The 27,281-nt window shown below is 45.1% G+C and overlaps 3 protein-coding genes across 3 annotated transcripts; 1 reads left to right on the forward strand and 2 right to left on the reverse strand.

Annotated features, from left to right (window-relative positions):
* Positions 1-1,426: 1,426 nt before the first annotated feature.
* LOC133915936 (COBRA-like protein 1) lies at positions 1,427-7,994 on the forward strand. Its single transcript, XM_062359346.1, has 6 exons — positions 1,427-1,588; positions 2,809-2,888; positions 6,269-6,728; positions 6,864-7,023; positions 7,112-7,389; positions 7,472-7,994. The coding sequence occupies exons 1-6, from the start codon at positions 1,501-1,503 to the stop codon at positions 7,762-7,764; spliced, it is 1,359 nt and encodes a 452-aa protein (XP_062215330.1). The 5' UTR covers positions 1,427-1,500; the 3' UTR covers positions 7,765-7,994.
* A 70-nt stretch (positions 7,995-8,064) lies between these two features.
* LOC133915937 (COBRA-like protein 5) lies at positions 8,065-9,968 on the reverse strand. Its single transcript, XM_062359347.1, has 3 exons — positions 9,795-9,968; positions 8,740-9,714; positions 8,065-8,639 (listed from the first exon to the last, which is right to left on the reverse strand). Exons 1-3 carry the CDS (start codon positions 9,856-9,858, stop codon positions 8,356-8,358), a joined length of 1,323 nt encoding a protein of 440 aa, XP_062215331.1. The 5' UTR covers positions 9,859-9,968; the 3' UTR covers positions 8,065-8,355.
* Positions 9,969-25,974: 16,006 nt separating this feature from the next.
* On the reverse strand, positions 25,975-26,547 carry LOC133914684 (mitochondrial import inner membrane translocase subunit TIM17-3-like). The gene has a single exon (XM_062357737.1). The coding sequence runs from the start codon at positions 26,545-26,547 to the stop codon at positions 25,975-25,977; it is 573 nt and encodes a 190-aa protein (XP_062213721.1).
* Between the last annotated feature and the right edge of the window lie 734 nt (positions 26,548-27,281).

The following is a 27,281-nucleotide window of genomic DNA, read 5'->3' on the forward strand; positions in this document are numbered from 1 at the left end:
CATTACATTTTCTTTACTAGGTTTCTCTCCCCTTGCTTCGAAATAAGGCCTACCTGTGATCTTTTTTGCCCGTTAGAAATGCTAGGGTTGACTAGAGAAGACAAGCAACAGAAACATGCTCAAAATGGGTTAATTGCTTACTACATCGCCCTTTAACAAAGGAGTAATTTAAAAATAAGAGCGAGATTGTCCCACGGAGTGAATTAATTGAGAAATACTTCATGTACAATTTAATTTGTGCAACTCTTATAACAATACTTTTAAACCCTTTAATTCTTATGTGAACCACCATAAGTCATTTGAGCCATCGGATCCCGAGTCGTCAAAACAGATAGTAGGTAGAGCAAAGCTCTGAACCAACCTAACCTTTTTCATATTATATGGATTTTAAGAAACAAACACTCGCTTATAAGAATAATGTATGCTGGTATTCCGTTTCTAAGTAAGTTTTAAAATTTTATTTAACAGAATAAATCACTCCATTACTCCAAAGATATAGTATTTGATACACTGTCCAACTAAAATAAGGGGAAAAATTTGAACGCTAAAAATAAGGAAAATTGAAAGGGAAAAAAAGCTAATACGCATACTTCAAATGCAGAAGTATATTCGTACCGCAGAAGAAAAAACTTGATCCCTAAAAAAAGGCACAACATTCTGTATAGAGGCACGGGTTCCCAAACCACACCTGAAGGTCTAAGTCGAAAGTACTACTATCTCTATTTTACTTATTATTTAGTATATTAATATGGTTTCCAATAAATACGCTTTATTATTACTTTAGCAACTATTTTAAATAAAGTTGATAAAATTACGTAATGTTAATTTTTTATAATAACTTTATTATTATCATTTTTATGTATTAAATTCTAATAATTTTATATATATTAATAATCAAAAAATATAAAATTTAACTATATAAAAAATAGTAGTAGAAAGCTAGAAGCACCCTCTCTCTCCTCTCTGTCTAAGTGCAGAGTTGCAGCCTTTGCTTCTGTCTCTCCCTCTCGCAGCGCTGACACGCTTTCCTAGGCGCCCTGGTCTCTGTTTCTCGCACAATGCAAAAGTTGAAAAGTCTGACACGCTTTCCTAGGCGCCCTTTGATGTGGGTTACAAACTGATAACGGTTTGATAATTTAAATTTTAGGGATTGGATTGCTACATTTAAATGTTAAAAGTCTATAATATTGTTAGTTATTTTAAATGTTATGTTTATTTATGAAAGTTTGATGGGTATTTTAGGTGTTATGTTTATTTATTGAAGTTCTATAAGTATTTGATTTTTTGCACTTTACAATTTGCGATAATTGGGTGAGAGATGAATTATTAGATTTTTAGAATCTGAATGTCAAATTATTAAAATTTGATTTTACAAACTATCTGTTTATTTAAGCTAGTCTACTATCACTAGAAGAGGAAAAGGAAATAAATGCGAGGGAAACGGTGGGAAGGGGGGAGGAGAGGAAGGCAGGAAAAGGTTCGTTGAGCACTCTGTGAGCCATGGCGAGATTGCTCCTCCTACAGCTCCTGCACCTGGGCGCCGCCATTGTATTGCTCGCCGGCTTCTCTTCTCTGGCGCCTTTGGCAGGTCAGTGCTTCGCCTGGCGCTTCAATCCTAGCAAAATATGGTGATTTTTTATTCTGGTTGTTTTGGGGACGCAATTACTGTTGTTTTCTTGTTGAAATTTTCAATTTTTATTTCTTGCTTTTTATTGATTCTAGGTAAAATGATTGTTTATGGTATTATGGTTCATGGAGAAAACTTTGTTTTTCCTTGCTTCCATCCAGAGTTTCCTTCGAAATGCGAATAGTTTCTCATTTGGGCTAGTACGCATTTTACAAATGAGGAATAGGAATCTGAAGTTAACACCGCCAAGTTTTGATTTTGATTTTGATTTTTTTGCAACTATGTAAAAAATGTGGCCGCAAGACCACAATAGAGTTACATTTACTGTTCCATTATGAGCCTATCTAAACATAAATCCTGCCAGGGCACCAAAATCACCATCTCTTGAAAAGATGCTAACACTTTCATCCTTTTTGGGCACTCAAGCAGAAATTAGTTATGCAAACAGTGGTATCCTTTGATCTGAGCACTGCAACTTCAGAAAGGTAGTTTGATGCAGGAGGGGCCTTTCCTTATGTCCTCTGAATCCTGGCTAATTTAGGAGAAATACTACACTGATGTCCTCTCGCCTATGTCTTTAAGAGTTCTTTATTATTGGAAGCATCATAAGAAATATTTTTCGTATGGTTTTTTTCATACGAACGAAGTTGTGTCACACAAACTTAACAGTTTGTTCCTAAAGGTTGCATTTTCCAAATTTAATCGACGAAAAGGACAAGTTTGGTGATCGCCATAAATACACTCTGCAAAAGTTAAAGATGTCCTATTTTTTCCTTTTGAAGCCCATAAGGTAGTGTTGTTATTGATCTGTTTAGTTTGATCTAGTAACTTGTAATTTTTTTAATCCTTATTGTACCAGTTTTCACCTTTTCTATTGTACAAATCAGTCTAGCTACAGATATTTCTATTATAACTTGATGCACGCAAATTGCAGAATGTCCTTAATATTTTTGTATGACTAACGGATGAATGTGTAATTTCTTATATTTGAATTGCAGTCACTGTAGCATGTATCAGATTTAGGTAGTATGTTATCTCAGGTGCGTTTTACTTAGTTTAGAATATCAAAAGACGTCACAATAGGGTTGTAGTTACTTTTTGAGAAATTCAAGAGAATAATATCATAGCTTGGTATGGAAGTTCTAAATTTTGCCTGGCTTTCTGCTTTAATTTTTCTGCAGAAGCATATGATCCTCTTGATCCAAATGGGAATATCACAATCAAATGGGATATCATGCAGTGGACTCCAGATGGCTATGTTGTAAGTAGACCGTTACTTGATACTATTAAGGCCTGTTTTGCATATGTCACTGTGACAAAAGTCTGATCATACAACTTATATAAGAAATAAGAGTGAAAACGGCGGAAGAATCAAGCGTCTTGGTGGGAAGCCGGTTGAGGAGGAGGGTGGTGGTGTGGAGAGCCTCAACCCAAAAGGAGGGAGGGAACGATGCTTGAAATAAGAGTGAGCGCATAATGTTATTGATGGTACGAATAATGCGCTTAGCCTTACTATTCTGTTGAGAGGTGTACGGACATGACATTCGAAGGTGAACACCATGTGTAAGGAAGAAAGAGCGAGTGGACTTGTTGTCAAACTCGCGACCATTGTTGATGGTTTTGCTGAATTGCTATGCCACATAAGAGAAAAAATTAGAAATAGTGCTGAAAGTGTCGGACTTGAGATGTAAAGGAAAAGTCCAAAGGAAATGCGAGTAATCATCAAGTATAACAAGATAGTATTTGTAGCCCGACACAATGAGGACAGGAGAAGTCCAAAGATCACAATGCACTAAAACAAAAATGGTTTGAGCTCTAGACTGAGATGTGGCAAAAGGTAGGCGTACATGACGACCAAGTTGGCAAGCTTGACCAAAAGAATCACCAGCAGTTTTATTTACACGAGATAACGGAGATGGACGCAAGACTGGAGAGTGTGTTGTGACCGGGGTGGCCAAGACGACGATGCCAAAGGGCAGCAGGGACACCAGCAACAAAAGCACATGTCGGGACGACGGACTGCGGCAGGTGCAAAGGATAGAGGGGACTTGAGCTATTGCACCTGACGATCACGTTCTGAGACCTGGGATCCTTCACAGAAAGGTCAAAGGGGTCAAACTCAACATAGCAATTATTGTCAGTAGTGAACTGACGAACAGAAATAAGATTCTTAATGTTGTTAGGAGCGACAAGAACATTATTAAAGCGAAGATGACCATAAAGATTAGTAGAGCCAGTGAAGGTGACGGGCAGCAAAGACCCATTACCGACAACGATAGATGAAGGAGTAAAGGACCGAGGTGGGAAGGAGGATGACAGGTTACCGACGTTGAAAGTCATGTGCGAGGAGGCTCCGGAGTCCATGTGCCAGTCTGTGGTTGGCGGTTGCGTCAGCGTCACAGTGTTGAACGCGTTTGCCAATGTGTTTTAGTCCCAGGGCTTGAGCCCGGACATGGGAGGCTAGTTGGGAGTTGCGAGCGCAGGTTGAGACTGCATGGGAAGCAGCATGGGTGCACAGGCGGGTAGGCCACCATAGCATGCGGCACACCGCCGAGGCGCGGCTGCTGCGCGTTGGTTCCCTGGGGGCGAGCGCCGGTGCCCTACTATGGTCCGGGCCACATTTGGATAGTGTCCGTCCACGGATTATAGAAGGATGGCCACCCAGATGGAGCGCCCTCGTTGCCGGATTTTCTGTCGCCGTTGCCATGGTCGCCCCCGTTGTTGCAACGCCGATGACGATTGGCGCTGCTTGACCCGCTGGAGGAGCCACTGTTGCCCTGCGTCGTGGCGGTGGGTGCTGTGGAGCGACCGCCCGAGGCGACGATCTGGCCGCTGGAAGACTGGGCACCCCCCTTGGCACCGAAAGAGGTGTTGACGAGGAGGGCAGTCGACGGCTGGGTGGGGCGCGACATCATCTCGAGCTCCTCAAGAAGGAGATTAGAGCGCACCTCGAGGAACGTCGGGAACGGCCGTTGCCGCTTGAGGAGCGCTGCCATGTACTCGAACTTCTCGTTCAGACCGCGTAAGAAGACGAGGACGAGAGTTCGATCAAGGACGGGTTCGCCGAGGGCGTCAGCCATGCTCTTGAGGCGGCGACAGTAGTCCGAGATGGTGAGGTCAACCTGAACGAAGGCATGGAACTCGGCGTCGAGATGCAGTGCGCGTGTCTCTCGGTTGCCGATGAATTGCCCCTCGAGCGCTTGCCAGACGTCACGCGCGGTGACGTCGTGGTCCATGACGATCTCACAGAGTTCAGGTGTGGTGTCGTACAACCATTCGAGGATGACACAATCCATGCGGCACCAATCCGCGGAGTCATGACAGGCGATGTCAGAGAGGACGTGGGCGGTCAGTGAGTACTTGCCCAACGTGATGAGGAACCGGCCGCGCCACTTGTTGTAGTTCGGTGAGCCGAGGTCGAGGACAACGGGCACCAGTGCGCGTATGTTCTGGACGGCGATCGCCTGGGCATGAAGATTGGCGATGGCGGCGGCTTGGTGGAGGACCAGCGCCCGGGACATCATCATCATGGGCGGCAGCCTCCTCGTGGGCGCGAGCATCGGCCTCGTCACGGTTGCGGGCTGCGGCGGCCTCACGTTCGCGTGCTGCGGTGGCCTCGCGTTCGCGGGCGTTGGCTGCCTCGCGTTCACGAGCGGCGGCGACGTGGGTGGCGTCATTGTCGGCCATGGAACGACAGAGGTGAGACGGTGGCTAGGGCTGAAGTGGAAGCGCGTGGTCGCAGGATGCGAACACGGATCGTCATACCATGAAAGCTAAGCTAATCACACGTAATTGTGTATTGTTGTATTACTTGAGTGAATTTTCATACACATATGAGGCATATATATAGGCAGTACAAGGGCAGTGTGTGTGCTAATACAAACGGCAAGAAGCCGGAGAGTCAGGAGCTGGACAGCCAGCATGGGAGCCGGACAGCCAGGAGCTGGACGGGCCATGCAGGGGAGCCGGACGGGCGCATGCATGGGAGCCGGATGGGCAGCAAGAGCTGGACGGGCGTCGAGCAATCTAATGTCTAACATGATCATTTCTCTTCTCTACCTCTTTAATGTTAAGGCTACATCATTGTCACAGTATATTGTTATATTTTTTCACTTGTATTAACCCTATGACTCTTTCTATCATTCTTAATATGTCATAATTCTTGGGCAGCAGTAGAGTACCTAAGGATTAGACGACCAATTGGCTCAGAAATTGATTCCCTCTTAATTCAAAGGCAATATACCACACAAAAATTGTTCATTCGTGTTCTGTCTGACATTCGCTGAGCAGCAAACAGCTTGCTGTTTGCACATAATCCTTGTTTCAAGTAAAGCTATTGCATCCTATTAATCTTTAATTTCACCAAATGCCTGCAAATGTTCTAATTGCATATTCACTGTAGGCAAGGCATATATTTTGCACAAAACCACTTTGTTGTAACTTCTAACATTTTATCTTTTGTGCACATAACTCTTAAGTCCAGTAAAACTATTGCATCCTATTAAGTGGGGCAGAAGTTTTTCACATCACCTTGTTATAACCTGTAACATTTTTTTTCATCAATGCCCCATTACATATTTGGGCAACTGATACAGAAGGTCTTTTGTGTTGTTGATGTCCTGTAAAATCTAATCTTTGCAGGCTGTTGTTTCCATATACAATTACCAGAAATACCGACATATCCAAGCGCCTGGGTGGCATCTTGGGTGGGTGTGGGCAAAGAAGGAGATCATCTGGACAATGATTGGTGGGCAGGCCACAGAGCAAGGCGATTGCTCCCAATTCAAAGGCAATATACCACACTGCTGCAAGAAGGATCCGACCATTGTTGACTTGCTTCCTGGGACACCTTACAACATGCAGATTGCAAATTGTTGCAAAGGAGGAGTGCTTAGCTCATGGGTTCAATATCCAGTTAATGCAGTAGCATCATTTCAGGTCAGCGTTGGCCGTTCTGGAACTACCAACTATACAGTGAAAGCGCCACTAAACATCACTCTGAAGGCCCCAGGGCCAGGATATACTTGTGGAGTCGCTAATGAGGTGAAGCCTCCTACTAGGTTCATTTCTCTTGACGGGAGGAGAACAACTCAAGCTCATGGTAAGTTGTTCCAATCTACTCTTGTTTTAGGTGAAAAAAATTCTCATGTTGAACACAATGTCTTGGGCATATCAATCGGTGTGCTAGCATGTGGTTTGGTCGTTGAACAGTGAACACCTGATTTCTTCTTTGTAGTGACGTGGAACGTGACTTGTACTTATTCACAATTTGTTGCTCAGAGAGCTCCAACATGTTGTGTTTCACTCTCATCGTTTTACAATGACACGATAGTTAACTGCCCAAAATGTTCATGTGGCTGCCAGAACAACATAACCAGACCAGGGAGCTGTGTGGAGTAAGTACTATCACTTCATAGTCTCTTAAACACCAGACACATTTTGCACTTTCTTTAACCTTTTTGTATGCATCCATTACATTTATAGGGGCAATTCACCTTATTTGGCTTCTGTTGTGAATGAACCTGGCAAGAGCAGCTTGGCTCCTCTAGTACAATGCACACCCCATATGTGCCCAATAAGAGTGCATTGGCATGTTAAGCTCAACTACAGGGAATACTGGAGGGTGAAGATCACGGTTACTAATTGGAATTACCGGATGAACTACTCGCAGTGGAACATAGTCGTCGAACATCCAAATTTCGACAAAGTCACTACTATTTTCAGCTTCAACTACAAGTCTTTGAACACCTATGGAGTAATAAGTTAGTATTTGTTGCACCCTATGACCTTGTTTGACAATTCAAATATATAATGTTTTAGCTAATGACTAGTATTTTGCTGCAGATGATACTGGGATGCTCTGGGGTATCAAGTACTACAACGACCTGCTTATGGTGGCTGGGCCAAATGGAAATGTGCAATCCGAGCTTCTGTTCCGGAAGGACCCGTCTACGTTCACTTTCGACAAAGGCTGGGCCTTTCCAAGGCGGATATACTTCAATGGTGACAACTGCGTCATGCCTCCACCAGATGTGTACCCATGGCTACCTAACTCTTCTCCTGTGCTGAAGGCATCACCCCTTGTTCAGCCCGTTGCCATTTGGACAACATTGTTGTTCTTGTGGCTTCACATGTAGTGGCTATTGAAGGATTAGCTAATCTTTAGGCAACTGCCAAAACTAGTGATCGCATCTCGCATCGGGCTGTTGATACATCCTGAGTTTCTGGCAAGTTTAGGTTGTAGTCTTGCATGAAAGGCTGATTCTGGCCTGCTTTAATTTGGTTGTGATCCTGCAAGCAGGTTGTAGATTCACATTTTGTATATTCTAGATCTGAAGATTGATTAAGGCAGCCCCAACCAACACCATCTCCCAAGAGAAATATTTTGATCTGACTGAGCATTTAACATATTTTTCTGTCAGAAAAGCATGCCAATCTTCAGTAAGTTGATTCATATCATTAGAACATAATATCTGCATTATGTATACAGAAAGAAAATCACAGAAAAAATTGTGCTCTATGTCTGGCTGGTTTCATAGTAATTGGAAACCCAAAAAGTGCCAAGATCTCTTCCAGTCTGATTGTGATGTCCTCTGAGTCTGAGTAAACAATTCAGTCTCCAGGGCTCCTAACCCAGTTGACCTTGACAATCAAAATGCTCCTGCCTACTCTGCTCCTTGGCCATGGGATGGGAAACAAGAAGGGAAAGAAAGAAATGCCATCGTCGATCATGCCACCAGGAGCAGCACCAGCAGGAACGCAGAGGCGATCATCTGGGAACGCGGCGTGGCGACAGGGGCGGAGTTGGGCAGGTAGGGGTAGGAGTCCGGCGGTGGCATCTTGCACTCGTCGCCGTTGAAGTAGATCTTGCGCGGGAACGCCCATCCCTGGCTGAAGGTGAAGGAGTTGGCATCCTTCCGCATGAGCACCTCCGACTGCACGTTGCCGAAGGGCCCGGCCTCCATGAGCAGGTCGTTGTAGAACTTTTGCCCGTAGAACATGCCCGTGTCATCTGAAAAAAAAAAGTATATTGGCATGCATGATCAACTTCAGCGACGCACGGTGCGATTCGATCAATTGCAGACCAGCGGCAAAATGAAGGAAGCACTCACTGATTCTGCCGTAGGGGAGGAGGGGCTTGTACTGGAAGCTGAAGACCTCTGTGACGTTGTCGAGGTTGGGGTGCTGCGCGACGAGCGTCCACTGCGTGTAGTTCATGCGGTAGTTGAAGTTGGTGATGGCGATCTTGGCGCGCCAGTAGTCCTTGTAGTTGAGCTTGACGTGCCAGTGCACGCGGATGGGGCACATGTGGGTCGTGCACTGCAGCAGCGCCGCGCCGTCCTTGCGCGGCGTGTTCACCCCCGCCGACAGCGCCCGCTTCGAGTCCCCCATGATGCAGCCGCCGGGGGCGTGGCCGCCGTGGCCGCAGCCGCAGGCGCACTTGGCGCACGGCACGATGGTGCTATTGTAGAAGGAGGAGAAGGAGACGCAGCAGGACGGGTACTTGGATGCCAGCTGCTGGGAGTAGGTGCAGGTGACGGTCCACGTCATAAGCGCCTGCGTCTTACGGCGGTGGTCGGGCGTGAAGTAGACGGTGGAGGGGACGATCCTGGCGGGGCCGCAGGTGTACCCGGGCCCGGGCCCCATGAGGGTGAAGTTCTTGGGCAGCTTGACGGTCTTGTTGGTGGTGCCGGCGAGGCCGACGGAGACCTGGAACGCGGAGACCGAGCCGGTGGGGTCCTGGCCGTAGGCGGAGACGACGCCGGCCTTGCAGCAGTTGGCGATCTGCTGGTTGTAGGGGACGCCGGGGAGGAGGTCGACGACGGCGGGCGTGTGCTTGCAGCAGTGCGGGATGCCGCCCTTGAACTTTGAGCAGTCGCCCTGTTCCGTCGCCTGGGCGCCCACGATGGACCAGATCACCTCCTTCTTCGCCCACGACCACCCCACCGTCCACCCGGGCGCCATGATGTGGCGGTACATCTGGTAGTTGCTCATCGTAACCATCGCCACGTATCCGTCGGGCGTCCAGGAGATGACATCCCACTTGATGGTAATGTTGCCGTTCGGGTCCAGGGGATCATAGGCAACTGCAAAACCATTTCATTAGACATGAGATCAGCGTCAAAGAAGAGGAAATTTTTACACTAAAAGAGAGGCACCGATCAACCTGCAACTGAGAAGGTGACTGTAAGAACCAGAGCCAGAATCACGGAGGTGTTGCGGAGCCCCATCCTTGCTCTGGCCTATGCGTGCGAGAACACACACACACACACACACACTCTGCTAGCACAAGCTAGCTCCTCGAGGAAGAGGCAGGCAATTAAAGGCATTGGCCAAGAAGAGGAGGAGGAAGAGGATGTCATCAGACGAGATGGCACGTCACACCACAGCCGGCCGCCTCGATCAGCTGGCCTCGCCGACGTCGGTTGGTTGAGTTGCGTAACGAGGACTCGATTTGAAATAGCATGAAGGGCGGAGGGGGTGATGTCTCTGCCCTACCTCCTCTGATCGATGCCGCGATGCTCTCTGAGTATCTTCCCTGGTGGCCTTGCTCATTTGCTCTCCACTGAAGCAACTGCGGTTGGTGAGGGGGGAGGGGAAGAAAGTGACGCCGGGGATCTCGATTCCCTTCCTCTCTAGAGGAGGATTGGCCATTGCAACGTACTGTATCTTACTATCTGACAGCGACGGACGAACACTTCACTTGGGATCTTTAAATGTGTAAGGTGAGAAGATGCTGTTCCGCCGGTTGTGATGTTTGATCATTCACACATCAGCTATCCATCCATCCATCTTGATTTTCTTTCTCTCTCTCCACCATTCTGTGTTGGAGAGCTACTAACGTATGTACGTAGAGTTTTTTTATGTTACAGGATCACAGCACAGTACGTTAATTCTTTTTTGCTGGCCGGCCAAAATTTTATTGAGGTACAGAGCAAGAAGGAGAACAAACAGACAGGGTAGCGTATTGCTTTCTGGAAATATAATTTCATCGGGCAGGTAAGGATAATATTTCTAATTACTACTCGCCATCCATTTCTGTGAAATGCCTCTTATATACTACGGTTTTCTTTCTTCTTCTTCTAATGAAATAATGTTAAGATCGATATTCGCCCATTCAAAAGAAAAAAGATGGGATATTTGCCATCTACGCCTTTTGTTACCAGTTCTTCACCAGCGATTCTGTTTTTCTCGTATCCAGATCCTCTACATGTACGTACTTTATGCTTTGTCATCTTTCACAAAACCCAACAGAAACTCAAACAAATAGACTGTTTTTGCTGGCTTCTAGCTGTAATTTCTTCAAAGAAAAAACAACCTTTACTACTTAAAAAACCACAGAAGCCAGAAATATTTTGCTAGCTTCTACCCGTAGCAGCCTTATAAAAAAACAACAGGTTGTAGAAGCCCAAATAAACAGGATGTTAGTTCCTTCCTTTACAGTTTCAATCATTGGGGAAGCCAGACGTGGATGGCTACCGCATTTTTTTCTTCTGGCTCCCGTTAACAATACAATGGAAATGAAAATTGCGCTAAAATTAGAGCAGCCACGTGTTGTGTGCAATGCACGAAAATCAGTTTATTAATTCTTGCTGGCGGTAGCAAATAGCAATCGGTTGGTGCTCATTCCATTTCTTTTCTCCAGACCTTGCTATGCACGCCTTTCCTTTATAGCAAAGCCACCAAAGGTGGAAGAAATTAGGATGCTGGCTATAAGTTGGTGTTGGTTCAACCCAGCCTAAAGTAAGTATCAATACAGTACCATTATTTTCTTTTCTATCGTTTAAGCAAACAAGTCTCTTGCTCTTAATTAGGACCTCGCCTTTGGGCCTCCTATTGGGCTTAAGGCCTCACAGATTTGTTGGGCTGGCGCCACGAGGCCGTGACCGTGAGCGAGTCACGGCACGTGACATGGGGGCCTTTAACTCCGGGCATGTGACGCGGGTGGTTATTCAATTATAGATTGGAAAAAGTCTATTTTAACTCCTCAACTATTGTCCGAGTTCAACTTTCCTTCCTCAACCGTAAAATCAGATATATAGGTTCACTCAATAATTCAAACCATTTCTTTTTCCTCCTTATCCCATCCAAAGATGGTTTTGCTCTGAGGTGGCACTGGTGTGTCATTGGTTTTACTATGTGGATGATGGCATAAACAATATATGGAACCACTCAACAAATAAACAGATAAAATGAAAAAAACATATAGACTCACCTATCAAAGTTAGATGGGACCTGCATGTTAGCTTCACCCTCTTCTTCTTCCTCCATTGGCTTTCTCTATTCCCATCCCCACTCGACCAATGGGGTGCTTGACAACATGCTCCGGAGTGGTGCGGCGCAGCATGGGGAACTCATCCATGGTGTCGGATAGATCCAAAGGGGACCGGAGATGGTTGACGACGAAGAAAGGTGGTGGCGGACATGGAGCTTCGGTGCTGCGTCGCTGTGGCCATGGAAAGGAAGAGAGAGAGAAAGCAGGCGGAGGATAAGAGAGAGAGTGATGGTGCTTACTTAGGGCTTAGCTTGGTCAAGGGTGGTCAGTGGCGGGAGATCCATGGTGGTGGCGGCTTGATCCTTCACAGGAGCCAAGGGAGAGGAGGGGAGGAATGGAGATGGGAGGCAAGGAGAGCAGTGGAGCTATAGGTCGGTGGTGAGGCAAATGGAGGGGCTCTCCGGCTATTTGTAGGCGGAGAGAGGCGGTGGAGAGCTCAGAAATATCTCGCCCATGGTGGATATTTTTTGGCAGGGCGGCATGACGCAGCCAGGAGCTTGGGATGGCAGGGCATGGGTGTCAGTAGGAAAGGCGAGGTGATGCGACAGCTCGAGTGGGTTCTCTAGTTGCACGAGTGGGAAAGGCTAGGGACATCCTTGAGATAATCCGGCGCAAACCCCGTCGATTCGCTAGCGAATTCGAGCTCACGTCGTTTTCTTGCCCAACTCTGGCAACATCTCCACCACCTTACCGACGCGTTGTCGTGTCACTGCTCCTCTGTCTGAACCAAGCACATGATGAGCTTAGCTGCACCCTCCTCACTCTTTCGTGCGTGTTGGATCCTCTTGGGCTCGACGCCGGCGTGGCCGTCCACGTGCGTCGTCTACGCCACGTCCCCTTCTCTTCACCAACCGAACTGCAACCGGATTTGTCACTGGTGAATCGTGCCACCATGCCTGCGCACGCGCGTCGGAGAGGCTAAGCGAGGGGCCTCCGTCGGAGCTTGTCGTCATTGGTTTGGTGCTGGCAGACTCCTGCTGAGGTTGTGCTTAGGATGAGAGGATGGCATATGGGTCCCACAATTTTCTTGCTTTTCTTTGTTGATGATTGCCAAGTCATGTCCAAGTCTTGCACAGTAAAACCACTGATACATCATTGAAAATCATTGTTAAAATCGCTCAGGGAGGAAAAATAAACTGTTTGAATTATTAAGGGAGCCTACATATTTTATTTTACGCCTAAAGGAGGAAAATCAGGCTCGGGCAGTAGTTGACGAAGTCAAACCTTATAGATTTGTCTTTCTTTTTTTTTTGCTGGATCCTCCTAGGCAGCTCATTCAAATCAATTAGTCGTGGCACTCAAGAATTATTTTTTGCTCTCGCTGCATGCCCAGATGCATTTCCGCTTGAACTCCCTACATTTGTGTCTGATGCCATTGCTTTTCTCTTATAAAATCTTTCCCTAACTGTAGCTGCAAAATAATTGAAACCTGACTAAATGTTCATGCATGAAACCTCCAAATCACGATTATTACTTATAAATTTACTTACCAAAGTCACAGATTTGGGATTCCAAGGAAAGGTCATAAACTCTAGAACTAGTCCGATAAGCCTGCGGAAAATCGTTGCGAGTCGTCAGATTGTTATGATTTTTAACATGGAGAATAGCAGCAATGTTACGAAGAAAGACAAGGTGAACTAGAAATTTGGAAACCCTAAAATTAATAGCATCTGTAATGTGCTTACCGATGCTTGGCATCAATTTGGAGCTGGGGCTGCATCACTGTGCTACATTATTATTCCCTTCAGTCTAAAATAAGTATCGTTTTGGATTACATGTAGTTAATTGCTTCAAACTTTAGCTACAAATTATTTTTTATGTATTGAGTTTGAATATTTGAAAATAATACGGGTAGATTTGTCTTAAAAAATACTTCCATAATAATATAGTTCTGATATATTCTATTAATATATTAAAACAAAAAATAGTAGTCAAAGTTATATTTAGGGACCGTGTCGACGTCTAAAATAAAATTCATTTTGGACCAGAGAGAGTACTTACTGGCTACTGCATTGGAATGAGCCAACCGGCGAGTGGCAGTGTGCCCTGGTCGTAGAGGGGCAGAGAGCGAAGTCAGCGAACGAGTCCCCACCTAAGGGTGGCAACGGGCCTGCCCTCATCAGGTTTTGCTAGAACACACTCGACCTAAAACCCGATTCTTTAAACCTGACCTAACCCTGAAATGGATACTGGGTGCAAAACGGCTCCCGGCCCTAGTGGGGAGCCGAGAGCTGGAGCGAGAGGGCCGAGGGCAGCGACAGAGGGTGCGGGCGAAGCAGAGTGGATGGGAGACAGGCGCGGTGATGGTAGGTGGCCGGGGCGCGACGACGGTGGGCGACCGGGGCACGGCGATTGCGGGCAGTGCGTGCGTGACAAGGGTGGCCAGGCGACACATGCGCAATGGCATCAGGTTGTCAGTGCGTGCACGTGCACATAGACTGAGCTGCCTGGGCACCTAGGTTGTCGGCACATTTCACGGCCCGTGGGGGCACCTGAGGATAAACACAGCCCTGGCCCCGAACTCGATTCGAGTCGGGGCCTCGACCTGATGCTCCCATAGGTCTATTTTTCCACCCGACCCTGCCCCATCAGGTCTAAAACCCAACGGACAAGGCAAATTGCCATCCCAATCCCCACCGCTACGATGTTTCTCTCATTTTCTTGTTTAAGATACGATGTTGCGTGCTTGCATGCTTCCTGGGCTTGCCGTGCACCTTTCTTTGCTTGCGGCTTGAGCCAACAGCTAGAATCCCACTCATCCCTTCCCCTTGTTCCTTGGGCCTAATTACCTAAATAGAAAATATGCATTGGCCGGTTGGCTCAAGCAGGGATGGCAATGAATATGGATTACCTATATTTTGGTAGGTAAAAACTCTAATGGATGTGAGTTTGAGTTGTATTATTACCTACAGGTTTGGACGTAGGTTTGATTCTAAGCTAGATGGGCAGACAGACATGGGCATGAAAAAGTCTTAGCCATGCCCGCTTCAAGTACCTAACAATTGTTGAACTATATGTTTGTATATGTGGACTACATGACATAATATTGTATGTGTGAAAACATTTATTTAGCAACTTTCCAATTACATTGATTCCAAATTTAAACATAGTGCACATAGCTAAACTGCCATGATATAAAATAGCAAACTTGAACAAGAGCATTTTATCATAATGTAAAGCATGAACAATGCTACTCATATTCATTAGCATATCAAATAGTGCAAAGCATAATATGGCAAAATAACAAATGAAACATATCATCAAGTGTTAAGTAAATTAGTGGGTTCTCAGTGCGGGTTACCGATTTAACGCCCATCCAATACTATACTGAGATAACTGACTAGTGTGACAGTCTCAAAACAAGTCCCAGATTGTGATGAACCAGTTTAATGTCTTGTCTACTAAGCAATCAACCTACCAAGCACCAAATATATTGAAATCAATATAACTGAACTAAATTTAACATGATCAATTGCTCAACATGCCAACATGTATACCAAGACTATAAATAGTAATTAACACAATTATAATCTAGAATTTGTTCTACGCTGTCACACTAACCTCACTTAGCCCGTTATCATCATTGAGCATATAAACCCACCGACAAAGCATGCAATTTCTCCTAATATTAGCACACAATATTAACATGCACATGATATAGCAAATTGCATGCTTAAATTAAAAACAATGAGAGCTTACTTTCCAATGAAGAAGGTGAAGGCAAGGCATGCGAAAGCACTATCTCAGAAAATAGAGACACGGCATTTATGCCGAGGTCAAGGGTTGAGTATTTCCGGAGATACAATGCCAACATGGTGATAGTAGGGGCACACTGCTATCAACACTTGAGGAGCAGCATCAGCAACAATACATAAGCTCCAACATCGGGCCAGGGAGGAAGCAATCGAACACTAGAACACCCAGCGCAACATGGGTAGAGCCTAAGTCACACCAAGCGTGCAATCGCAAAAGGTGCAGTGAGCTGCACAGCTTGCGGCGGAAGCACAAAGCTAGCACCACACACAAAGCCGCACCCCGACGCAATGCACAGGACGGCAAGCACCAAGAACCATCGGCCAGGACCATGAATGACCTGAACAAAGGAGTCGTCGAACTATGCGCATGCCGCACCACCACCACCTGCAAATCGCGCATAAAGGCATGACAACACAGACCATGGGGCAATAGCAGCAGCCGATGATGAGCATAGGAGCATGAACACCACCATCGGCAAGGCGACTTGAGCAGCTGATCACGGCGAAGGTGCGCAGCATGATAGGGTCCAACCATGAAGGTAAGACCGACAGCGTCACGAGCACCACCACATCGGAGGCTATCACGCTGAGGAGCAAACCAAATCACCGAAGGTCAGGAGAGGTGGAGAAAATAGATGGGAAAAAGAGGAACTCATTCGTCTCTCACCCAAAAAGGAGAGGAGGGCCCAGATATAGCCCTTGAGGGCAAGCAACGCACCGTCGCCCCACCAAACTGACTTGCCCATGACCCAACATCAACTGGTTAGGGTGGAGGGAGGGCATGTGGCATCGACGCCTCCTTCTTTTGGAAGCCACGAGCGGATAAGGTAGGGAGAGCCGATCGGTCTTGTGGGCTGCTTGGCCCGACTGGCCTTAAAGCGACCCACAACCGAAACCCCATACTTATCCTTTTTTCCCTTTTCTTTTCTTTGTTCTTTTGGAATTCATTCAAATCCAAATTTTCCCACATTTCAAATTAAAATTTGAAAGGGAAAACCCGCAAAATTCCAACATGAACTATATGTGAGGGCTTGTTAATTATCTAGGATGCATTTTGGTTATACGTGTGATGCATTTTTAATTGGTGATTTATATTATATGCTCAATGTAGTTCTGCTATGTCCACTCTATGTTTACATTTTAGCAGGATATACGGGTGTGCCCGTGGATACGTGGTGCCCACAGGCGGCAGGCATGGGTGAAATTTCTTACCCATGGGTAATAGGTGAGAGCATGTGTTTTGGAATTAGCTCATGGGCATGGGTTTGGGTAGCACACTACTACAAAAACCTTAAACATAGTAGGTTCAAATACCATGATCATAATTGATTTTGAAAAATTGACTATGTTAAGGATTATCACAGTCGGTTCATTGCTCCATGGATTTGCCACAATGTCCTAGTCGATTTTTAATGACATATCATAGTCAGTTCCAACCTAGAACTATCTGGATCTTATTCCAACCAGTTCTGAGCTGAAACCAAATGTGATATGTTATTTATTGTCATAGGTTCCAGCCACAAACTAACTACGATAATACCTAGAGCATCACAATCGGTTTATAGATAAAACCCGACTGTGATACGTGCTTCAGAACACTCCAAATATTTCCCACTCATAATTATTCATAATAACTACACTTTTTGCGAAAGTAATTGATGTGTTGCTTGAAGCGTCGTGACCCTCTGGCTTCCCAACTGTACCAAAACTCTTCATCATACACAAGATCATTTTTTTCACTGCTTCACACAACCAACTAAACCTCACCTCTTACCGTGAAGCAATGGCCGCACTAGCGTCGGAGCCACCGCTGCCAGGCCCACAAGACTCCCCCTTCTCCTGGACCTCCATTGACAATGAAGAGTCCACAACTGCCATCAAGGATGATGACGAGAATGAGGAGCCAACTATGCAAGAATATTGTGATGATGGGGACCTCGATGATGACGATGAATATGATGCAGAAGAGGAGGACGATGAGCCAGAGGAAGAGCATGACGATGTAGAAGGGGAGGGCGATGGAGAGGAGGAGATGATGAAGAGAAGGACAATGTAGAAGGTAGAGCGATGAAGAGGAGGACGATGCAAAGGGGGATGATGAAGAAGAGGAGGACGATGCAAAGGGGGATGATGAAGAAGAGGAGGACGATGCAAAGGGGGATGTTGGCACAAGTTATGGACACATTTTAGCATCAAATTATCTCAATATATGATCTTGATTGATATCATATTTATGGATTATTACTGCTAACCTTTACAAATTGCACATACAATGCCATTTTAGTGTGTTGTAGTTTTGGCGTAGAAGACAACAAAAAGATGACAAAATGACTCATATGGAGAAAAGCCCAAGAGCACAGAAGATCTAGAGACTTGCCATCCCCGATAGGCCCACTTTAGCCCACTTTAGCCCGAAGACTTCTTGATGTCCAAGACTACCAGAACCTTTGGTTTATTTCATCGGGAAATTACCAAAAACATATTTATGGAAGGATGAATCACTGGAGGACAATGCCATTTATTGGATATCAATTAACGAAAGAAAATAGGAATCTTGGCACACAAGGAAGGCACCCACAAACAATATGGAAGGTGGAGAAGCATTCCCAAATCGAAAAGGACTCGAACTGACTTGGCGCATAGGTCTTCTAGAAGGATTATCCATGGGCAATTGGAAACCAAAGCAAATATGGAATTATTCATAGATTCCAAAATGGCATCATGATCTTCTAATGTAGATTTGAAATCCAAGACAACTTCTAATATGTATGAAAACATATCAGCTTTAGAAAGGATGCAGTTCAAGAACATCAAAACCAAAACCAGATAATCTAATCTATGCATGAAAACACATTAGCTTTAGAAAATTAGTGGAAATGCCAAATTAGGATTACCGGATGACATCATATCAATAATTAACAAAAAATACTAGAAATATCTATACTTATTTGGATAATTAAACAATACTAGTGTTACCAGTATGATAATATATACTTGTGCCAACATGACAACGTTAGAGGATGCGTAGCGACATATTTAGAACACAGAAAGCAGTTGAGCCTCAAATTATCTCTTCAAACTTGAACAATTTTTTTAGAAAAAATTGGCATGAGATTGTGTCTGTTTCATTGATAAAGAAGAGTTTTTTCACTAAACATGCAGTCCTCGAGACTGCATGAAGGAGTATAGGTAAAAAAAATATGATACTCTCCCCCTAAAACTTGTGCTAGGCGCCTCACCCCCTTGGCCCAGATTCTCTCCTCCTCTTTGATATTGTTAAACAGCATGGTGGATGATATTTCTCGATGTTTGAAAACCCAGGCATTCCCTTCCTGCCAAATTTCCCAAGAGACGAGAATGAGAACCATCTGTATCACCTTCTTTTGGACCCCATTGGTCGATGCCATGGAGGCCCACCAATCATGTACTGTCTCACTCGGTTGCCAAGATGTAGGATGAATTCTTGGTTGAGCAATCCAGTCAGCAACAAGGGTCCACACTTGCTTGGTGTACCTACAATCATATATGAGGTGGTATGCTATTTTTGGTACTTGATGGCATAAAGGATAATAAGGGCTATGCTTCCACCCCGTGCCGCTAGTCTATACGAAGTCCAAATTCGGTTTTGTAGGGCCAAGTAGCGAAGAATTTGCATTTTGGAAGAGCCCATGATTACCAGAACAGTCCCTTGATTGCAGTGCTTGGGAGTCAAAGAACTGTGCCCGGTATGCGGACATGGTCGTGTACTCTCCTTGTGGTGTTAGCTTCCACACAATATGGTCCGATGTGTTTGGCTACAGGGTCGCATCTTGGATAACCTACCAAAGGCGTACGAACTTCGTTGACCGTTCTTCTCTTGACTCTCGAGATCTGGAAGATATTGGGTGTCACATTCTTTGATCTCCTAGCCTGCAGCCAGATAGAATGCCAGAAAGCTGCCTTATTGCCATCCCTAATGGTTATTGCAATGGAGGATGCGAAGAGGAGTCTGTCGGTTTTGTCACATGGTACTTCAGTTCCTACCCAAGTTTTATCCTCATATTTCCACTTATGATAGAGCCATCCCAACCACAATACTCTGGCGAACTTTTCTAGATTTAGGATTCCAAGCCCCCCCCCCCACCCTGATCTATCGTCCTACATACTAGTGAGTTCATTGTTCCCCTCTCAAAGGAACCACTTCGTAATTTTGTCCAAGTTCTGGAAGACTTCGTTCGACACTTTCAAAGCTATCAAATAGTAAATCGGTTGGGAGGATAGGTTTTGACTTGTCTTGCTTGACCCCCTCGAGAGAGGTACTTCTTGTTCCAGGTTGATAGTCGGCCAGTCGCCTTGTCGGCCAAAGGCTATAAATCCTCTTGATGTAACCTTCTAATCGCTAGGGGAAGGCCTAGATATTTCATAGGGAAGCCTATTCATGTCACTGGTAGGTCTGCTAGTACCTCCTAGAGTTCAACATGGTCACATCTGATAGCCTCCATAAGGGTCCTCTATAGGTTAGTTTTAAGCCCTGTAACATTTCCAAACAACTGGAGGATCTGTGTGAGGTTGTTGATGTCTTCCTTAGTTGGTTTAGTGAAAACCGCCGTATCATCTATGTACATGGAGACCCTCATCCATGCTATCCTTCCACTGAGTCTGCTGAGAAGTCCCGCCTCGGTTGCTTGGGAGAGCAAGCGCTGTAGTAGGTCTATCACGAGGATGAAGAGGAGGGGTGAGAGATGATCGCCTTACCGTAATCCACAACCATGAGTGATTGATGTCGATGGGATGCCGTTAGTAGAACCTTTGATGTTGATGTCACAAGGAGAGTCGCTATCCAGTCCAACCATCTTGTTGGGGAGCCACGGTATTGCATTAGTGAGAGGAGGTAATCCCAACTAGATGAATCATATGTCTTTGATATGTCCAGCTTCAACAGGAGTGTCGGCGTTTTGTTTCTATGGAATTGCCTAGCCAGGCTGCAAACATATAGGAAATTGTTGTAGATGCTTCTTCCTTTAATGGAAGTGCTTTGGCTCAAGGAAATCAAGGTATTCATGAAGGGCATGAGATGTATGGCTAAAATTTTGGAGATAATTTTAGAAATCGCATGAATCATACTAATCGGCCTATAGTCTGTTATTTTGTCGACCCCTTCCTTTTTGGGGGATGGGCACGGTGTTGGCTGAGTTGAGGAGGTTGAGGTCAGAGCATCTTAGGATTTGGAAGGAATTAATTGTTGCTACAACCTTGTACTTGATTATATTCCAACAGTTTTTGAAAAATGTCCCAGTGAAGCCGTCTGGCCCAAGGCTTTGTCCTTTGGCATTTGGGAGATGGCATGCAATATTTCTTGTTCCGAGAACGGTTCGACAAGGGTGGATAAGTCTAAGTAGGGGATGTTCAGTGTGCCCCAGTTGAAGTCTCAGGTTCTGGCAGGAGGTATGCTCATCATTTCGGCGAAGTATTCATGGACTACTCACTCTTTCTCTTTATGGGAGACTTCCCAGTCATTGTTCTTTTGAAGCCTCTGGATATGGTTCTTCTGCCATCTCTCATTGACGTTTAAATAGAAATTAAAACTTTGTGTTTTCATCCTCTTCTCGTAAGGGAAGGAAATTCTATGAGACCCTTCACCGAAAGACCTTTACGAGATCCTGATCTATACCGTCTTTCCCTGATCCAACGGTTAACACGTGCAACTGAAAGGAAGGATAGGGACACATGACATGCACAAAAGGGGATCTTTCTATGAAACCAGGTCTCATAAAATTTCCTTCCATAAGTAATGCTATATGTATGATTGATGTTTTCTTGCTTTTTCGATAACCGCTAGGCTCATTACTCTCCTCTTGTACATAGAAATTGAACAGTTATAGACACTTCACATAAGGAATATCTCGAGTTGCATCGCATTTTATAGAGGGACTATATAGTAATTATATGTAAGCGATTTTAATGAGGCGCTCAAATCAAATTGAATTCAGTAACTAACGCATAAGCTTGATATTATCTAACAACCCACTGTCCACTTGTGCGTAGGAATCATTTGAAATTAATTTCTGTATCCATGCTAAAAGATATCACTCCCAAGCAGTGGTTGATGATCGTAATAGGAAAACAGGAAAAAAAACACGGAAATCATAAAGCTTAAAGGATACTTGATCAGCAGCAAAAAAACAGAAAAGAACACGAGGGTGCACTCCTATGTTTACATGCACAAACCACACAACATTGCGCATCCCTTGTTGAAATGTAGATATGATCATCACATAGCTAGCCAAAAATAGAATGAACAAGTAAAGCATGTGCACACAAAACCGTATTCAGTCTCTTCCGTCTACCCATCCGCCAAACAAACAGAACTCAATGGAGAGGGAAGGCAGAAATGTAAACATACCCGTGCTTGCATGTTGCATTTTGACTTTCTCACAGACAGTAAACCAGACTCGGCAATAAAAACAGAAGTTGGCTAGCAGATGTAATAGACACAGAGTCTTATACTGCCTTGCAACTACTTGTACGTAATAGTAATTTTCATAGTTCAGACGCTGTAATTCTAATTGGTTGACAGAAAACACAATTTCATATGAGATGGAAGCTGTCAGAGAGTGAACTCCTCAAACAGGGATCCAAAGGGACCCCATTTGAGATTCGGCCGGGGATGATTCTGAATCCGTTTTGCGACTGAAATAAATGGGCATAAATGCGATGCAGGTAGAATGGAATGATCGGATGCAGGAAATAGTAAATGCTCAGTAAATTTTTAGACAGGTTCGGACCGCACTGAGCGTAACACCCTACTCCTGTGTGTATGCTATAAATGCTCTGAGAATGTCCCTCAGAGGTTCTGCTGGGTTACAAGAATATTTGTCTAGTCTAGAGCTTCATGCTCCTTGTTCTTCGGCTGGTCTAAGCTTCTGTGCTTGTCGAGAGTTCGAGCTAGTCCGAACCGGAGCCCGCCCCACCTTAAATACCCACGGGGGCGGTAGCTTGCCCAGAAAGGGATGTCGCGAGTTCCAAGGCGCCTTAAATGGAAAGCAACCATCATGGGCTGCTGTGCGAGGTGACGGGGAGGGTTGAAAACGCGCCCCGTCTGGTCTTGTAAGTCATCATACCGCTCTTCAACGGGTGCCACGGGGAGGGCCCACCGGGCAGCCACCGAGTAGCCCAGCGTGCCCGCCCGGTCAGAGCAAGCCTGACATAGCAGGGCGGCAGGCGAGGCGCTTTGGACTTCGCGATGTTATCCAGAGCCGCGCCGGATGTCCCGCGATGGGACCCATGCATTAATGTCCCTACGCCTCCCTGCCAGGCCGTGGCAGGGACTGATAGAAAGCATGGGGGGAGCAGTTGGAGGTGACAGGCCACGCGCCCTCTTAAATGCAGCATCGGGCCTTTCACTGGTTGACACCTCACCGGTGGACCTCTGTGGGGGCCACTGGCGAAGGATTTCTCAGGCCCTCGGGGAACCGAGTGCTCGGGGGTCACTGTTCGCCGCCCCGAGCACTCTCTCCCGAATATACCCTTTCTTGATCCTCGGAGAACCGAGTGGTCAGGGGCCACTGTTCACGGCCCCGAGTACTCTCTCCCGGAACTGGTTGTTCAGGTCCTCGGGGAACCGAGTGCTCGGAGGCCACTGTTCGCGGCCCCGAGCACTCTCTCTTGGACTGACTTCTCTTGGGTCATCGGGGGACTCGGGTGCTCGGGGGCCACTGTTCGCAGCCCCGAGCACCCTCTTCCCGGTACTTGGCTTTTCTTGTCGTCGGGGGACTTGAGTGCTCGGGGGCCATTGTTCGCAACCCCGAGCATTCTCCTCCCGGTGCTTCGTCTTCTCGGGTCATCGGGAAACTCGAGTACCCAGGGACCACTGTTCATGGCCCCGAGCACCATCTCCCAGAACTTAGTCTTCTCGCACCTCGGGGAGATAACCCCGCCAGAGGGCACCACATGACAACCTGCTGACCTGGCCTCGGAACTCGAGGACCCCTGGTTCCTGTATCACCGATAGAAGCACAACAAAGTTCAGAGTCTGAACTCATGTTCAAATTCGGACAGCCTTATCTGGAGTGCATCCTTAGTGGGTACAATTAGAAAGACCAAAACCATGTATTATTATCTCCCTAATCCAAGCATATCAAAGATGGGATAGCTAAATATTTCATGTCGTACTGTACCTCCATATATAGTTCATAGCAGACACAACAACTGATATATGTCTTTATTCAAAAACTCTGAAACTTCGAATGTACATATATCTGTTTATAGCATGGTACGACGTTAGTAAAAGGTAGAGCTGGAGTTATATGGCGTCTTATTGCTGGCACCTAACAAAAGAAGGGCATTATAGATCAATTCAATGGAACAGTAAGTTTCAGAATTTTAAATTCGCTAGTAATTTTCTCATTGACATGTAGGCCTTGAGACGCGTATTGTGTTAGTATAACAAAACAATAGTAGGAAACCCAGGAGCAGTGGCCATACAATGATATTGTTGTGAGGTTACCGCGATCTCTAGGTCATCGGATATGCAGGGAACCCTAGGGGACAAAACATGTATGTGATCCTAACTATTGCTCATACCGGATACTCCTAAAACTCAAGCATAAGCCTGACGTTACAAACCGTTGTCGTCTCGTCATTTATAGAGGTCTGGAGATATGTTCAAAGCTCACATCTCATGTCCCTCCCATGCAGTGGTGAATGATATGACCTTCACAATAGGAAAAGAAAAGATAATTCGTGAAGTTAAAGGATGTCATTTGCCAACACAAATCATCTCTGTCATCGAAGGATCAGAAAGACTTCTTAGTAGTTGTTCATCCTAGATTGCACATTATAGGTTCACAGCAATCTGAAACATGATTATTAGTAATATTCAGAGCCTCCTCTTACTGTGTTCAGAGCTCAGGGACACCAAAATGTTAGTAGCTCAAAGATAGATAACTGCAATTAGCTAAAAAAATAAACAAAAATCTATAAGCATAATCTCCCTAATTGAAGGCATATATCCACATCCAAATATTGGGCAGATGCTCCCTCCAATCACAAAAAGAGTGTCATTATACACATTGACACGACCTCCAAAATAATACTTTGACCACTAATTACTGGTATAAAATATGTGCGAAATATAGCACAATTGTAATATATGTAACTACTTTTCAAAACAAATCTAGCTATATCATTTTTAAAAGTTCAATCGAAATATTAAATAAGATATTGATGGTCAAAAAATAAATATGTTGATTGCACGCAACCCACAACTACACTCTTTTGTGCCCGGAGGGAGTACGATTTTAATGATACCTAAACTATGATATTTCACAAAATTATAGAAAAAAAATCAATATATTTTGTCTAGCATTTCGAAGAGTAGCCCTCAACAGTGTATTACTACATTGTCTATTACAATTTCTCTTAATAACCCAAACCACTTCTACTCCTCCTTCCTCCAAACTAAGGGTGTATTTGGTTCGTTGTATGAGGCTTAATGGGATCATTCTATCTAGATAAACTGTATACATCCAGATGTTTAGTTGGAGGACTCAGGGTGGATGAGGTCATCCACCTACACCGAATATTCGTTCATATGCCGGATTGTTCGATCCCCAAAAAAAAGTCGGACGAGGCTGTCCACTTCGTCCGCTCGTCCGTGGCTCCTCACCCCCGGTTCTATAACTAGTGGTGTCGTATGAATAGTACCCATCCGTTTTCAAAATTTTCTTGCCTCATTCTCTATTTGGATAGTGAGGTTATCATGATCTAAAAATGATGAAACTTTTTTTTTTAGTCTCTATAATTCCTGATGAATCTATTTTAAAATGATTCACCTCAATATACCTTATAGATTTCAAAATAAAAATATCTAAAGAGGTCTACTCCTAGAAATTCAAGCAATTTTAAAGCCTCAAAGAAATTCCCAAAAATGTGGAAAAATTCACTAATATTTCTCTCATGTGGTGTAATAATTTCTAAAATTATTTTCAGCCCTAGGTTATTTGGTGAAAAGCGTTTTCCTTTACAATCATTTCATATGATATTCTCTTTTTAATTTAATTTAAATTCAAATAAACTCCAATATGCACATATTAATCCAAACACTTATAAATATGAATGCGCCTAAATTGGAGTGTTCACCAAAAAATCATCACAATCAACTCAGCTCATCCAATCCATTTAAACAAACAAAAAATTAATTTATTCTGTTCACCTAATTTCACTGACTAAATAAAAAACTGTCACATCCTATCTATTAAATCAAACAGAAAACTAATTCTTCCCGTAAAAAAAACTATAAATAACACTATCGCATCCAGCCTCCACCAAACTAGCCGCTACAGCCAGGGTTTGTCAGCGACGGAGATCTGCTGGACCACAATGCGCTGTCGCGGGATCCCCAGGAAGCCGCCCGGCGTGGGTCGATGGCCAGCGGGCGCTGGGAGGCAGGGATCATCCGGGACCGGCGGGACATACTGCGGCACTGCCAAAAAGTTGCGGTCGAACACGATGTAGACGCCTTGAAAGAGTGCGACGACGGTGGCGCCAAGAATCACGGAGCGGGCGGCGGCGCGGGCTCCCAGGCGCGCGTCGAGGAGGCCCCAGGTCGCGGCCCCTGCGGCAACGGAGTTCCAGGGGTCCTCCTTCCGGCGCGCTAGGGACATGGCACTCTCGAAGGCGCAACTGATGCCGAAGAAGGCGCCCCACGAGCCGGCGACGCGGGGCGCGTTCACGCGGAGGTCGTGGGCAGCGCCGACGAGGCGGCCGCCACTGGGCCAGTTGCGGAGGCCCCTGAGGAAGTGCAAGCTCGAGCCGCAGCCTCCGCCTATCAGGAAGCCCCAGCCCACCTCGTGGAAGAGGCGCCAGCGGAGATCCGGGATCCCACCGTACGTGGGCTCATTGCTGCCCATCAATTACCTGCGGGTCTGATGAATCAGGTCTGTGAGGACTTGGGACGGGAAGGGTGGTTTGATTACTTTTGGACGTCTCACTTCTACGGCCGCCGGTTTAAAGATCTCCAGCCAATCGGCGCGACAAGTAGTTTAAGTAGCATAGATTAAGAAACCGTGGTCGAAGCCACATCTTCAATAGACAGAATTACCGTACATATACGAGTTTGAATCCAGTTTGTTCTCGAACTGTTCGAATTTCAGATCGCATCTGCAAAAACTGCATAACTAATGACGGTAATTTATGTTGAGGAACCACGCTACCGGATATAGTATAGATCTTTTTAAAAAATAATTATAAAAAACATAATATAGGGAAAAATCTCTTTTCTTTATTCATCTATGTTCTATAACGAAGGATTCTATCATATATAGTACTAAAAAATCACTAAGAGATAGAATTGAATCTTTCAAAAAATCAAGATGGGCTCACATTTAGTTATAAAACTCTAGGTTTCCTAATATTTTCCCTTGGACACTTCTCACAAAATGCATATGTCTGATCAAACTCCTCAAAAATCCAGTGAGAAAAATTAAGAGAAAGAGTACATAGCTCATGACATAGTCACACAGATTGACTTGTCAAAAAACTTATCATAAGAAACTTTAGGAAAAACTCATTTAAGAGAAAAAGAATACAATCCACTCAAAATGCTTCATATAATCTTCATTATTAAATTTGGGCACTTTATCTT

Source organism: Phragmites australis, chromosome 4 (genome assembly GCF_958298935.1).
Source record: "Phragmites australis chromosome 4, lpPhrAust1.1, whole genome shotgun sequence".
Taxonomy (NCBI): Eukaryota; Viridiplantae; Streptophyta; class Magnoliopsida; order Poales; family Poaceae; genus Phragmites; species Phragmites australis.